The sequence below is a fragment of the Macaca fascicularis genome, chromosome 16 (genome assembly GCF_037993035.2).
Source record: "Macaca fascicularis isolate 582-1 chromosome 16, T2T-MFA8v1.1".
Classification (NCBI taxonomy): domain Eukaryota; kingdom Metazoa; phylum Chordata; class Mammalia; order Primates; family Cercopithecidae; genus Macaca; species Macaca fascicularis.
This window is the reverse complement of record NC_088390.1, coordinates 16,642,947-16,657,841: the sequence shown is the minus strand read 5'-3', so window position 1 is coordinate 16,657,841 and position 14,895 is coordinate 16,642,947. Positions and strand designations below refer to the sequence as shown.

General features: G+C 39.5%; 1 protein-coding gene across 11 annotated transcripts in view; it reads left to right on the top strand.

Annotated features, from left to right (window-relative positions):
* TTC19 (tetratricopeptide repeat domain 19) overlaps nt 1-14,895 on the top strand; it is a 30,368-nt gene that overhangs the window by 10,151 nt on the left and 5,322 nt on the right. For 4 of the 11 annotated variants that reach the window (XR_012425311.1, XM_074018684.1, XM_074018683.1 and 1 more), the window contains 2 exons: nt 3,739-3,817; nt 12,200-12,324. The exons of 4 other annotated variants lie outside the window; for them this stretch is intronic. Coding sequence is in view for 4 of the 7 variants with exons in the window: in XM_074018684.1 (XP_073874785.1) it covers nt 3,798-3,817; nt 12,200-12,324 (145 nt within the window). In the remaining 3 variants the exon portion in view is untranslated. Of the gene's footprint in view, nt 1-3,738; nt 3,818-12,199; nt 12,325-14,895 lie in introns of those variants that run through there. 3 more of the 11 variants (XM_074018685.1, XR_012425310.1, XR_012425312.1) reach the window with 3 other exon arrangements.

Here is a 14,895-nt window from a genome sequence, read left to right as displayed (position 1 = left end):
CCAATGTTATCTATTAGTATAAAAAGTCAAATAATATTAATAGTACAAAGCTTAATTTAAGAGAGCATTTTCTTGCTACCTCACCCCACCCCATCTATTTTTTTTTTTGTTTTGTTTTATTTTATTTTTTTGAGATGGAGTCTCGCTCTTTCACCAGGAGTGCAATGGTGCAATCTCGGCTTACTGCAACCACTGCCTCCCGAGTTCAAGTGATTCTCATGTCTCGGCCTCCGGAGTAGCTGGGACTACAGGCGCCCGCCACCACGCCCGGCTATTTTTGTATTTTTAGTAGAGACGGGGTTTCACCGTGTTAGCCAGTGATCTCCTGACCTCGTGATCCGCCCGCCTCGGCCTCCCAAAGTGCTGGGATTACAGGCATGAGCCACAGCGCCCGGCCCCTGTTTTCAGCTCTTAAACCAGCTTCCTCTGGTATTTACCTTCACATTTCTCAGTAATATAAATTGCTATTTCCTAATTCATTATTTTCAGAATCTGTTGATTTATGGGAAAGTGAATATTTAGTGCAATTTCTGCTTGTGTCTGTCTATATTATGAGTGTATGAATAGTGTTAGCTGCTGAGCCAAGTAACATGATTACACAATTACATTTCCTTTTGTGTACATTTTGCTTCCTCTGAAGTTAACTAGGTTTTTTTGTGGCTTCGTTTGTTATGTATATGTCAGATTCTTCACTTTTATATATTATTTGCTTTCTTCAATTCATAAGCTTTCCCAGTGTTCTAGAGTTCATGTTGGCTCACTTTTCATTGGCATGGCTGGCCATAGGCATTCAGTCTTCATCTTCCTTTTTTGTTTGTTTTCGTTGAGACGGGGTCTCATTCTGTCGCCCAGGCTGGAGTGCAGTGGCTCGATTTTGGCTCACTGCAAGCTCCACCTCCTGGGTTTAAGCAATTCTCATGCCTCTGCCTCCTGAGTAGCTGGGATTACAGGCGTGAGCTACCACGCCTGGCTAATTTTGTATTTTTAGTAGAGATGGGGTTTCACCATGTTGGCTGGCCTGGTCTGGAACTCCTGACTTCAGGCGATCCGCCCGCCTCAGCCTCCCAAAGTGTTGGGATTACAGGCGTGAGCCACCACGCCCAGCCATGTTATATCTTTTTCATCCTGTAACTTTCATTTTAGTGGTATTTGGGGAAGGAGTGGAGAGGAATGTATGTGTTCAGTTCAGAATAGTAAATCTGTTATTGGGCATCAAGATGGTGTCCAAACCTGTTTTTTTTAAGTGGCTTCTTAGCACTGAGATTTCCAAGTCAAGAGTAGCACATTTTAAGGTTGTTGATGACTATTGCCAAATTGCCATTGAAAGGACTCTGTTAATTTACATTTCTTGGTCTGGCTATTTATGTGCTTTGTGACTTTAGTCAAATTACTTAATCCCTGTGTGCTTTTTCTTCAGTATGGGATTAAGAGTAATATGCATAGGACCTTTAGGAAGGTGGAATGAGTTAATACATAAAAAGTACTTAGAATAATACATTGTAGCTGCTCAAAAAGAGTTTGTTAGTGGTTTTTATTATTGTGATAAGGCTATGTCCTCCTTCCCAAAACTCATTAATTTTTATAATCTTTGTTAGCTTGATGATATGGCCTTGATGCATTATCTAGCATTTCTTTGATAAACAGTGAGGTTTATCTTTTTTTTCTCACCATGTCTTAGGGTGCTGAGAGGTTTATCTTTCATTGGAGCTTTATTGTAAAAACATTAATCCTTTGTCTCTTGGGTTTTCCTCCTGATTTGTGTTTATAGAGTGGTTTTTTTTTTCTAATAAAAAGGGAATGTGAAATTAACATTTGTATAAAGAATTATGAGAATTGGCCAGGCACAGTGGCTCATGCCTGTAATCCCAGCACTTTGGGAGGCCAAGGTGGGAGGATCACTTGAGGTCAGGTATTCAAGACCAGCCCTGGCAATGTGGCAAAACCCCATGTTTACAAAAATTATCTGGGCGTGGTGTTGCACACCTGTAGTCCCAGCTACTCGGGAGGCTGAGGTGAGAATCTCTTGAGCCTGGGAGGTGGAGGTTGCAGTGAGCTGAGGTCCCACCACTGTGCTCCAGCCTGGGTGACAGAGCAAGACCTTGTCTTGGGGCGGGGGTGGGTGGGCGTAGGCAGAAGATGATTGTGAGTATAGACAAGGGACCCAGCATTACCAGTACCTTTGGAGCTCTTCCTACCTGAGATAATACTCTCCTTAATCTTGTCACTATCATTCAATGGCGCGATCTCGGCTCACCGCAACCTCCACCTCCCAGGTTCAAGTGATTCTCCTGCCTCAGCCTCCCGAGTAGCTGGGACTACAGGCATGTGCCACCACGCCTGGCTAATTTTGTATTTTTAGTAGAGGTGGGGTTTCTCCATGTTGGTCAGGCTGGTCTCAAACTGCCGACCTCAGGTGATCTGTCTGCCTCAGCCTCCCAAAGTGCTGGGATTACAGGTATGAGCCACCATGCCCGGCCCATTTGCTTTTCTTTAGTTTTACTCTGTGTCCCTTAAGAAGGTGTCATTTAATTTTTGCATATTGCTTTTAAAAATTTAAATAGGCTGGGTGCAGTGACTCATGCCTGTAATCCCAACACTTTGGGAGGCCAAGGTGGGAGGATCGCTTGAGCCCAGGAGTTTGAGACCAGACTGGGCAACATGGTGAGATCCTGTCTCTTCAAAAAATAAAAAAATTGCCTGGGCACGGTGGCACATGCCTGTGGTCCCAGCTACTTAGCAGACTGAGGCAGGAGGATAACTTGAGCCCAAGAGGTTGAGGCTGCAGTGAGCTATCATAGTGCCACTGTCCTTTAGCACAGGCAGTAGAGAGAGACCCTGTCTCAAAACAAATTAAAATTATATAAATGAATCGTAATATGTATTCATTTTAGGGCATTTTTATTACTTGCACGAGTAATCTTTTCAGAATTAGATCAGAATTCATTTCTAATTTCCTTTGCTTTTATTCGTCTTTAATACATACTGAGTAGCTGTTCTGTGCCAGGTATTCTAGGATTTGAATAGCAGCAAGTAAGGTAAAAGTCCCTGCTCTTCTGGAGCTTAATGCTTAGAAGTATTTTTCAAGCTTTGAAATCGTATGCATCCTCACTTATCTTTCCTGATAATTTTCTATTTTTCTCCTTGTATTTCTAAACATTTTTAATTTAACTTTTTAGTATATCTGGAATTTATTTTGGTGTGAAGCTGGTGACTGTTTTCTTACAGATAGTAATCAATCTATATGTACTAATTAGTATATACTTGGGTTTCTTTTGGGGTTTTCCATTCTGATGTATTTATCTGATGAGTTTTATAACAGTATACATTGTTTGAATTATATATTTAGTTATATGGTAGGACAGTTGACACATGCTTCCTTTGCAGAATTCCTTCCCACATTTCACTGTTTTCACATGAATTTTAGAATCATTTTTTTCAAGTTCCTAAAGTGCCTTGAAACTGAATTATCAGATTTGCATTATATTTACAAATTAGTCTGAGGAGATTGCCATCTGAATAAGTTAGCATATCTTTGACTGCAAAGAGCAGAAATTTCAGCTAAATTAGGTTTAACAGTAAGGACATTTATGTCAAGTAACTGGCAGTTCAGTGACAGGGAGCAGGCTGTTGAGTTAGTTGATAATGTGATTCATTAAAATCGTGACGGAACAGGCTCTTTCCATCCTCACTCATGTATTTTTTTCCCATGCTCCCCTGGTGGTTGAAACGTGAAACTAGCAATTCCCAGGAATCTCATCCAGAAATGACAGTGTCCAGAGGAAAAGGAGACTTCTTTGATGTTTCTCATAGGATCAAGGTAATCTTTCCTAGAAGTCTCCAAGTAGATTTATCCTTACTTCTTACTGGTTAGAATTGGGTTACATGCCATTTCTAACCCAGTCCTTGGGAAGAAAAATGGATTATCATGATTGGCTAAAACTCATCAGTATCTTTTCCTGAGGATGTGAGTCATGTGAGAAAAGAACGGATACTGGGACAAACCAGCTGCTCTGCTAGCAAAGGAAAATCTTTGTAATAGTGAGCCTTCTCACTGAGGAACATTCTATAGCTCCTGCTTATATTATAGTTTTCTTCATATAAATGGCAGCTATTTATTAAATTTGATTCTAACTGACTCCTTGACTGAACTCTTTGCTTTTCAGTTGATATTCATGCTAATTCCAGATTTATAATCATACATTCCAGAAATGATGGTACAGGTGGAGCATCCCCCAAAACTGAAGCTTTCTGAGTGCCAACATGATGTACAAAGAAAGTACTCATTGGAGCATTTGGATTTGGGTTTTTGGTTTTGGGATGCTGGCAGTATCCAAAGCAAATATTCCAAACTCAAAAAATCTGAAATTTGAAACACTTTTGGTCCTAAACATTTCAGATAAGGAATACTCAAGCTGTAATTGTTTCCTTCCAGAGAGTTATACTACTGTCTCCTTTCCCCACCCTTTATAAAATTAGTTCATTGGCGTACCATCAAGAAATAGTAGTAATAGGCAACTTAGTCTTATATCCAATTTGGTACCAAACTATGTGACTAGATTTATTACTATTATATATCTAGAGCAGACCAGGCTTGCCTGTAGGTTAATTGCTTAGTACCTGTGTAGTGCTGGATAATATTTAATGCTGATATGTAACTTTTGTGTTTCTTATGAGATCCACAGTAAATTTCTTATTGTATTGTTTGTACTATTGTATTTGTATTATTTGTTATTGCAGGATTGTATTAATGTGATAAAATGAATTGGGATGCTTTATTTTCTATTCTGAAATAAGTGTATGATATTGCATTGGAATGGTCTGTTCCTTGAAAGTTGTAGAGTCTATCATGCCAGATGGACCAGAACTCCTGAGTTAATTCTCTGACAGATTTTTTCTTCCTTCTTGATTACTCATGTATTTCTTCCATTTTCTTAATTTCAATATAGGACAGTGCTAATACATGATAAGCATTAATATCTATTGAATAAATGAACGTATGGGTGAACAAATTTTATAACTTACTAATTTCCAGAAGAAACTTTAAGGAATTATATTTTTAAAGCATATTTTACACTACTCTTAACATATCTGATATCATCTTCCTTTTCTAGTTCCTAATTTTATGGATTTCTTTTTAAATTAGTAAAAAGATGTTTCCCATTGATTCTTTCCTCCTCCTTTCCTTGAAACTTTTTATTTTTACATTTTAAATAAAACATTTCTAGAAAGTTATTTTTGATGACGTAATATTTGGTTTCATGAGTGCTTAAAGTCTGGAGCCTGAGTTCAGATTCTGGTTCTACCACTTACTAGCAGTGGACAAGTTATTTAACTTCTCTATTCTCAGCTTCCCTTATCAATAAAATGAAAATAATAATAGAACTTACCTCGTAAGAGTTATGAGAATGAAATGCTCCAGGACTATGACCGGTACTCATTAGGCACTGTTATATAAGAGTGTGTGGAATGTGATATATTTACTAATCTTATTTATTATATGATTTGGCACCTATATTTTACTATGCTCAATTTATGAAGGACCTTCCTGGCTATTGTATTTATAGTTTCTCCTTGGTTTTTGTTAATTTTGTTGATTCATTCAAAAAGCCATCTTCTGGTTTCATTAATTTTATTGTTTTTCTATTTTCTATTTCACTTATTTCTTCTCTGTCTTTATTGCATCTCTCCTGTTTGCTTTGGGTTTATTTTGTTCCCTTTTTTCTGGTCTCTCAGGCAGGAGATGAGGTTACTGATTTAAGGTTTTGCTTCTAACATAATTGCCATTTATAACTATAAGCTTTAGCTGCATCTCATTAATTTTGGTAAGGTATATTTTCATGTGTCTCAAGTATTTTCCAATTTTTTTTTGGATTTCTTCTTTGACCCTTTGGATATTTAGGAGTATATAGATTAATTTCCACATATAGTGAATTTCTCAAATTTTCTTCTGTTGAATCCAGTTTCATTCCATTGTGTTCAGAGAACAACTGTGCATGATTTTATTTATTGAGACTTGTTGTATGGCCTCACATATGGCTTATCCTGGAGAATGTTGCATGTGCATTTGAGAAGTATGTGTATTCTGTTGAATGGAGTTTTCTATGAATGTCTGTTAGGTCTAGTTGGTTTATAGTGTTAATCAAGTCTTTTGTGTCCTTACTGATTTTGTCAAGTTGTTCTAATTTTTTTTTTTTTCTTTGAGACGGAGTCTTGCTCTGTCACCCAGGCTGGAGTGCGGTGGCGCAATCTCGGCTCACTGCAACTTCCACCTCCCGGGTTCAAGCGATTCTCGTGCCTCAGCCTCCCGAGTAGCGGGAGTACAGGCATGTGCCATTGGATACTGCTAATTTTTGTATTTTTAGTTGAGATCAGGTTTCACCATGTTGTCCAGGCTGGTCTCGAACTCCTGACCTCAGGTGGTCCACCTGCCTTAGCCTCCGAGTGCTGGGATTACAGGCATGAGCCACCATGCCTGGCTGATAACTTTTTAAAAATCTTCTTTCTTTATACATGTTTCTGTGCTGTTTAGACAGTCTCAGATATATATATATATCTATCTTTGTTATGAATTGTCCCTTCATCAGGAAAATGATTCCTTTTTCCCTATTTAAGGTATTTGTTATAAATTCTAGTTTTATATTATCTACTATATCTTAACCCTTAAATTTTTCTGAGTCATTTTTCAGTGTATCTTTTGTAGAAAGCTATGGTTGGATTTTTTTTTTAAACCTGAGTATCACTGTCTTCTGATACAGAATCTGAAAACCTTTTAAAAATTAGTATTGAGGCTGGATGCAGTGGCTCACACCTGTAATCACAGCACTTTGGGAGGCTGAGGCAGGTGCATTACCTGAGGTCAGGAGTTCAAGACCAGCCTGGCCAACATAGTGAAACCCCGTCTCTACTAAAAATACAAAATATTAGCTGGGTGTGGTGGTGGGCACCTATAATTTCAGCTGCTCGGGAGGCTGAGGCAGGAGAATCACATGAACCTGGGAGGTGGAGGTTGCAGTGAGCCGAGATCGCGCCATCGCACTCCAGCCTGGTTAAGAAGAGTGAAATTCCGTCTCAAACAAACAAAACAAAACAAAAAACAAATTGGTATTGAAAGGGATAATTGGTCTAATTATTGCATTTTTGTTAATTCCTTTGTTTTCAGTTCCTTTTATAGGAATTTTTCCCTCACTGACCTATATTTGTATTTTGTAGGGAAGGTATATGTATATATGATTTTCAGTTCTATAAGGAGTAACCTAAACATTTCTTAAAGACATAGTTGACTCAGAGGAAAAAAAATTGTTTTCAGTTTCTTCTCTAAAATGAGATGAGTACATTTTAACATTATCCTACCTTTCCCTTTTCCTCACTTGTTTTTTCTCTGTGATCTGGAATTTTAGACTTAGTGGAATTTATTGCAGAGGAGAATTCTGAAGCCTGCATATTTGCCTTGTTTTTTAAGTAGTCTATTTTCTCTTGCTCAGATGCTTTGCTGGACTCAGAAGTTACATCAGCATAAGGTTAGGGAGTTGTCTGTTTGTGAAGCTTGTTTAATCCCTGGTGAACCTTCATTTTTAGCATCCAGTTCTCTGGAGCTTCTGTAGTCTATCCTGGCTCAATGCTTCTGTCCCACATGCTCTGGCCTTTTACTCTGCCTTTTTTTTTTTTTTTTTTTTGAGACGGAGTCTCGCTCTGTCGCCCAGGCTGGAGAGCAGTGGCCGGATCTCAGCTCACTGCAAGCTCCGCCTCCCGAGTTACGTCATTCTCCTGCCTCAGCCTCCCCAGTAGCTGGGACTACAGGCGCCCGCCACCACGCCCGGCTAGTTTTTTGTATTTTTTTAGTAGAGACGGGGTTTCACCGTGTTAGCCAGGATGGTCTCGATCTCCTGACCTCGTGATCCGCCCGTCTTGGCCTCCCAAAGTGCTGGGATTACAGGCTTGAGCCACCGCGCCCGGCTGCCTTTTACTCTGGAATGTCCTTTACCTGTATGTTGACCTCTCTCTTCTCTATCCTTCACATTATCCCCTCTTCCATCAGTTTTCTCATCTATATTTTGGGAGTTTCTTCAGTTGATATTCCACATGACCGATTTATGATTAAGGAAAGTCAGTTCTGTGCTTTTCTTCTGATTTGTTTTTTGTTTTTTGAGATAGGGTCTCACTGTGTCGCCCAGGCTGGAGTGCAGTGGTGCAGTCATGGCACACTGCAGCCTCAACCTCCCAGGCTCACCTGATCCTCCTACCTCAGCCTCCCAAGTAGCTGAGACTGCATGCGCATGCCACCATGCCTGGCTAATTTCTGGATTTTTCGTAGAGGCAGAGTTTCACCATCTTGCCCAGGCTGGTCTTGAACTTCTGAGTTAAAGCAGTCTGCTTGCCCTGACCTCCCCAAATGCTGGCATTATGGGCATGAGGCATCACGCCTGGCTGCGCTCTGATGTATTTTTTTAAAATAGATTTCAAACAAAAGTAAAGTTTTCAGGACTTACCAAATATCTGTATACTTTCAGCCTTGGCCAAATTTCAATGTTTTACCATATTTGCTTTAGATTTTTTTTTTTTTTTTTTTGATATTTAAACCCCTGTATACCCCTCCCTGCCTAGGGGTAGCTGCTATCCTCAATTTGGTTTTGTTTGCCTACTTATTGCACTTGTATATATCAATAAACAATATATTGCTGGGTACAGTGGCTCACACCTGTAATCCCAGCACTTTGGGAGGCCAAGACAGGTGGATCATCTGAGGTCAGGAGTTCGAGACCAGCCTGGCCAACATGGCGGAACCTTGTCTCTACTAAAAATACAAAAATTAGCCCAGCATGGTGGCGGGCGCCTGTATTCCCCCCTACACGGGAGGCTGAGGCAGGAGAATTGCTTGAACCTGAGAGGCAGAGGTTACAGTGAGCTGAGATCGCGCCACTGCACTCCAGCCTGGGTGACAGAGTGAAGACTCCGTCTCCAAAACAAACAATATACCATAGGGCTAATATGTTTTTAAACTTAATATGAATGGTATCATACTGTACAATTGTTTTTGTAGTTTGCTTTTGTCACTCAATATTATGTTAATGAGATTTATTGGGCTGATATTTAAAGCCGTTTTCTTAGCACAGAGGCCCTGTTTGCTTGCCAAACTGCATGTCTGCTGGGTTGCATCTGTCTTTAAAGAGTGACTTCCTCTAATTAATCTACTGGGGTGATGGGTAAGGTGAATCTTTTTTCTGTTCTCACAAGTGTAGACACAAGCTAAAGGTGGCCCTGTGTGATTCCCTCACTACAACCATGGTATAGTAGTCCATTGTAGAAATATACCAGTTCTTTTTTTTTTTTAATACTTTAAATCATAGGACAGACGTGCACAACGTGCAGGTTTGTTACATATGTCAGTAAGTGCCTTGTTGGTGTGCTGCACCCATTAACTTGTCATTTACATTAGGTGTATCTCCTATTGCTATCCCTCCCTCCTCCCCTCACCCCACGACAGGCCCTGGTGTATGATGTTCCCCTTCCTGTGTCCAAGTGTTCTCATTGTTCAATTCCCACCTATGAGTGAGAACATGCGATGTTTGGTTTTTTGTACTTGCCATAGTTTGCTCAGAATGATGGTTTCCAGCTTCATCCATGTCCCTACAAAAGACATGAACTCATCCTTTTTTATTGCTGCATAGTATTCCATGGTGTATATGTGCCACATTTTCTTAATCTAGTCTGTCATTGATGGACATTTGGGTTGGTTCCAAGTCTTTGCTATTGTGAATAGTGCTGCAGTAAACATACGTGTGCATGTGTCTTTATAGCAGCATGATTTATAATCCTTTGGGTATATACCCAGTAATGGGATGGCTGGGTCAAATGGTATTTCTACTTCTAGAGCCTTGAGGAATCGCCACACTGTCTTCCACAATGGTTGAACTAGTTTATAGTCCCACCAGCAGTGTAAAAGTATTTGTATTTCTCCACATCCTCTCCAGCACCTGTTGTTTTGTGACTTTTTAATGATCGCCATTCTAACTCGTGTGAGATGGTATCTCATTGTGGTTTTGATTTGCATTTCTCTGATGGCCAGTGATGATGAGCATTTTTTCATGTGTCTGTTGGCTGCATAAATGTCTTCTTTTGAGAAGTGTCTGTTCATATCCTTTGCCCACTTTTTGATGGGGTTATTTGTTTTTTTCTTGTAAATTTGTTTGAATTCTTTGTAGATTCTGGATATTCGCCCTTTGTCAGATGAGTAGATTGCAAAAATTTTCTCCCATTCTGTAGGTTGCCTGTTCACTCTGATGGTAGTTTCTTTTGCTGTGCAGAAGCTCTTTAGTTTAATTAGATCCCATTTGTCAATTTTGGCTTTTGTTGCCATTGCTTTTGGTCTCAGCCCCAAATCTCCTTAAGCTGATAAGCAACTTCAGCAAAGTCTCAGGATACAAAATCAATGTGCAAAAATCACAAGCATTCTTATACACCAATAACAGACAGAGAGCCAAATCATGAGTGAACTCCCATTCACAATTGCTTCAAAGAGAATAAAATACCTAGGAATCCAACTTACAAGGGATGTGAAGGACCTCTTCAAGGAGAACTACAAATCACTTGCTCAACGAAATAAAAGAGGACACAAACAAATGGAAGAACATTCCATGCTCATGGATAGGAAGAATCAATATTGTGGAAATAGCCATACTGCCCAAGGTAATTTAGATTCAATGCCCATCGCCATCAAGCTACCAATGACTTTCTTCACAGAATTGGAACCGAAAAAAGAGCCCGCATTGCCAAGACAATCCTAAGCAAAAAGAACAAAGCTGGAGGCATCACGCTACCTGACTTCAAACTGTACTACAAGGCTACAGTAACCAAAACAGCATAGTACTGGTACAAAAACAGAGATATAGACCAATGGAACAGAACAGAAACCTCAGAAATAATACTACACATCTATAACCATCTGATCTTTGACAAACCTGACAAAAACAAGAAATGGCGAAAGGATTCCCTATTTAATAAATGGTGCTGGAAAACTGGCTAGCCATATGTAGAAAGCTGAAACTGGATCCCTTCCTTACACCTTATACAAAAATTAATTCAAGATGGATTTAAGACTTAAATGTTAGACCTAAAACCATAAAAACCCTAGAAGAAAACCTAGGCACTACCATTCAGGACATAGGCATGGGCAAAGACTTCATGTCTAAAACACCGAAATATACCCCACAGTTCTATTGATGGACCTGTTGGGTCATTCTATATGTTTTGCTATTAAAAGTCATACTTCACTGAACATTCTTGGACCTGCATCTTTGTACACACCTGCAAGATAGTCCCTGGAATATGTACATAAAAGTGGAGTTGCCGGGGTGCATATACCAAATTGCTTATCAGGCTGGGTGTAGTGTAATCCCAGCACTTTGGGATGCTGAGATGGGCAGATCACTTGAGGTCAGGAGTTGGAGACCAGCCTGGCCAATAAGGTGAAACTCCATCTCTACTTAAAAAAAAAAAAGCCAGGCGTGGTGGTGGCCACCTGTAATCCCAACTACTTGGAAGGCTGAGGTACAAGAATCGCTTAAACCCGGGAAGGTAGAGGTTGTAATAAGCTGAGATCATGCCACTGCACTCCAGCCTGGGCAACAGAGCAAGACTGTCTCAAAAACAACAAAAACCAAATTGCTGATCAAAGTGGTTTTACCAGTTTAGATTTTGACTAGCAATATATTAGTGTTCGTGATGCTCTCTGTATATCTTTGTTATCATCAGATATTTTTGATAATCTGCAGGGTTTGAAAAGGAATTTCATTGTGGCTTCACTATGTTTCTGATTATTGTATTTATTGGCTATTAGATTATGTGCTCTGAAAATTATTCATATCCTTTGCCTATTTTTTTGAGGGGTTGTCTTTTTCTTAACAATCTGTAAGAGTTCCTTATGTATTCGATCATTTTATATTTTTGTAGGTTACTTATCTCTTTGTAGCTTGTCTTTTCACATTAGGGCATTTGACATAGATTAAAACTTTGGATATTAACAGAATCGATATTTATCTTCATAGTTTGTGCTTGTTATATCTTGATTTGTAATGACATCTCTATATTGGGTTTTCATAAATTCGTGGGGTGCTAATGTTTAAATCTGTAATTATAACTAATGTTTAGTTTCATTATAATTTCTCGCTATTTAATTCGGTACCTTATTTTTTTCCCCCACAAGAGACAAGGTCTTCCTTTGGCCAGGCTGGAGTGAGTGCAGTGACATGATCACAGCTCACTGCAACTTTAAACTCCTGATACCAAGTGATCCTCCCACCTCAGCCTCCAGAAGAATAAGGACTACAGGCACGTGCCACCATGTCTGACTTATATATATGTATTTTTTGGGGAGTGTATATATTTTTTGGGGGGGTTGGGGAGGGTAGAGATGAGGTTTTGCTATGTTGCCCAGGCTGGTCTCGACCTCCTGGGCTGAAGTGGTCCTCCTGCCTCGGCCTCCCAAAGTACAGGCTTGTGGGTGTGAGCCACCATGCCTAGCCCTTTTGTAAATCCTTCTATTTGTTCATTCATTCAACAATTCAGTCAGAAATACTGAATGCCCATTACATGCTAGATATGCTGCTAGGTTCTGAGATACGGATATAAATAAAACACAGTTGGCTGGGTGCAGTGGCTCACGCCTGTAATCCCAGCACTTTGGGTGGCTGAGACAGGCGGATCAAGAGGTCAAGAGTTCAAGACTAGCCTGGCCAATATTGTGAAATCCCGTCTCTACTACAAATACAAAAAAAAAAAAAAAATTAGCTGGGCGTGGTGGTGCACCTGTAGTCCCAGCTACTCGGGAGGCTGAGGCAGAAGAATCACCTGAACCAGGGAGGCGGAGGTCACAGTGAGCGGAGATTGTGCCACTGCACTCCAGCCTGGGCGACAGAGTGAGACTTCGTCTCAAAAAAGAAAAAACAAAAAAGTCACTGCCTCATGGAGCTACATTTCTGGTGGGGGAAAGACGCATAGTAAGCACTATCCAGTAAGTTGGTGTGTCCAGAGTGCTATGTAGATATTTATGAAGGAATATGTATAGCAGGAATACATTGGGGAAGTATGCTGTCTTATAGAGGGGGTCGGGAAGGCCTTGTTAGTATGAAACCTGGTGAATGGGAGAGAATAGGCAAGTGGCTATTTGTGAGGGAAGAAAATTACAGGCAAAGGGCAATTACAGGTACAAGACTCAGGTGGCGTATGCTTGACTTACTGGAAGTAAGAACTACTGGAGTTGTCTGATTTTATAAAATTTTGGGGGATGAGGCCTGCTTTCTTACTGTCTGCTGATTCTCATTTATTTGGATTATACATTCATCTTCAGCAAGGTTTTAGCTATACAGTGAGATTCCAGAATAGTTTTGTGTCTTCCAGGCACTCAGCTCCTGGCCGAAGTGGATGTTATAAATTTAGACATCAAATTTACAGGGTAGTCATTTTTCTCATCTAGATTCCAGACTTGGCCATTCAGAGCTCCTTGTTGTCTCCCTGTGCCTGTGGTCAGGGGGTTAGGGGAGGTGTAGGTTGGAGTGGTGCAATTCTTTTCACATACATTCTTTTCCTGGGGTTGTGGTCCTAATGGTAATCCTGGTTTTATGCATTGGCTTCGGATCTAGTTCTGTTTAGTACACATCAACAGCTTGAATTCCTGGATTACAGAAACGCTCAAGCTACAACAAAAACCAGGCTTTTGCTGTGTCAACTCACAGACTCTCCACTTTGGGTTTTAGCTTACTCCTAATTTCTGGCACTTGGGATTTCCTTCTCTTGGGAGCTCAGCTCTGCATGGAAAGGATGTGTGTTACAGTTTATCTAAGATTTCTAGGTGTTTGAAGCAGATGAGTTTCATCAATAGCGTTGTTAGATTCTCCTTTATTCCCTCTACTAAAACCATTAACACTACTTAGGAAGTGCTAATCAGTTGATTAACAAGTGATTTAGTTTAGCAGAAATTTCAGGATATTCTTGGAATTTGGTCCATAAATATCTCTAGTTTCAAAGACCCTCGTAGACTTTCCTATATTGCTGTTGATGGTGAGGGGGTAGGGGAGAGTTAAGAGGCCTATGCTCAAGTTTCCCTAAATTAGAGATGCTCTTTTGCTATTGTTATAAATGCATATAATTGCCGCAGTACTTTATCAAATTCCCTTTAATCTATATTTATATAAACCTAGTTTGATATACTGAGCCATTCTTTTATTCCTGGAATAAATGCTGTTTGGTCATCTCCTTAATACATCTGATTATTATTCCATTTGGTAATATTTTGAGTAAAAAATTCTATAGTGAATCCTATTTACCTCATGGACTGAGTATAGTAGCGTATCTTTTTCTGTGATCAGAAGTTATTTATGAAAGAGAATCATTTATGTTTGAAGAAGTAAATATGCCTCAGTTTCAAATGATCCTTTGGGGGCTCTATATAAATGATTCCAATATATTTCTCAGTTGTTATTAAAGTACTTGATTTTTTTCTTGCCTAACTTTTAGCAATTTTTATTTTAATGTTTCGAAGAACTGTGTTTAAGTAAATTACTAGCAAAGGAACTCTGGGGGAACTTTGAAATTTTCTCTTGGCAGTTGCTAAAGGTTTTATGTTTTCTAAAAGTTCAGTAATAGTACATTTATTTTTAGAAAAGGTTGCTTTTCAAAAAAGTGTTTCCATTTTTAGTCAGAATGTGCATGTACTTTTAAAATATTATAGCTAAATTGTACCTCATTGTTTTCTCTAAAAAGCTTTACTGCTTTTGCTTCCACTCCACTACTCAGTGATAACAAGGGTAACAATTTTCCGCTAGAATTGCTTGTCACTTTATTCTTGTACTTTAGTTATACCACTGAACATCTTTTTAAATTGTTGCCACAAAATATCTTGCT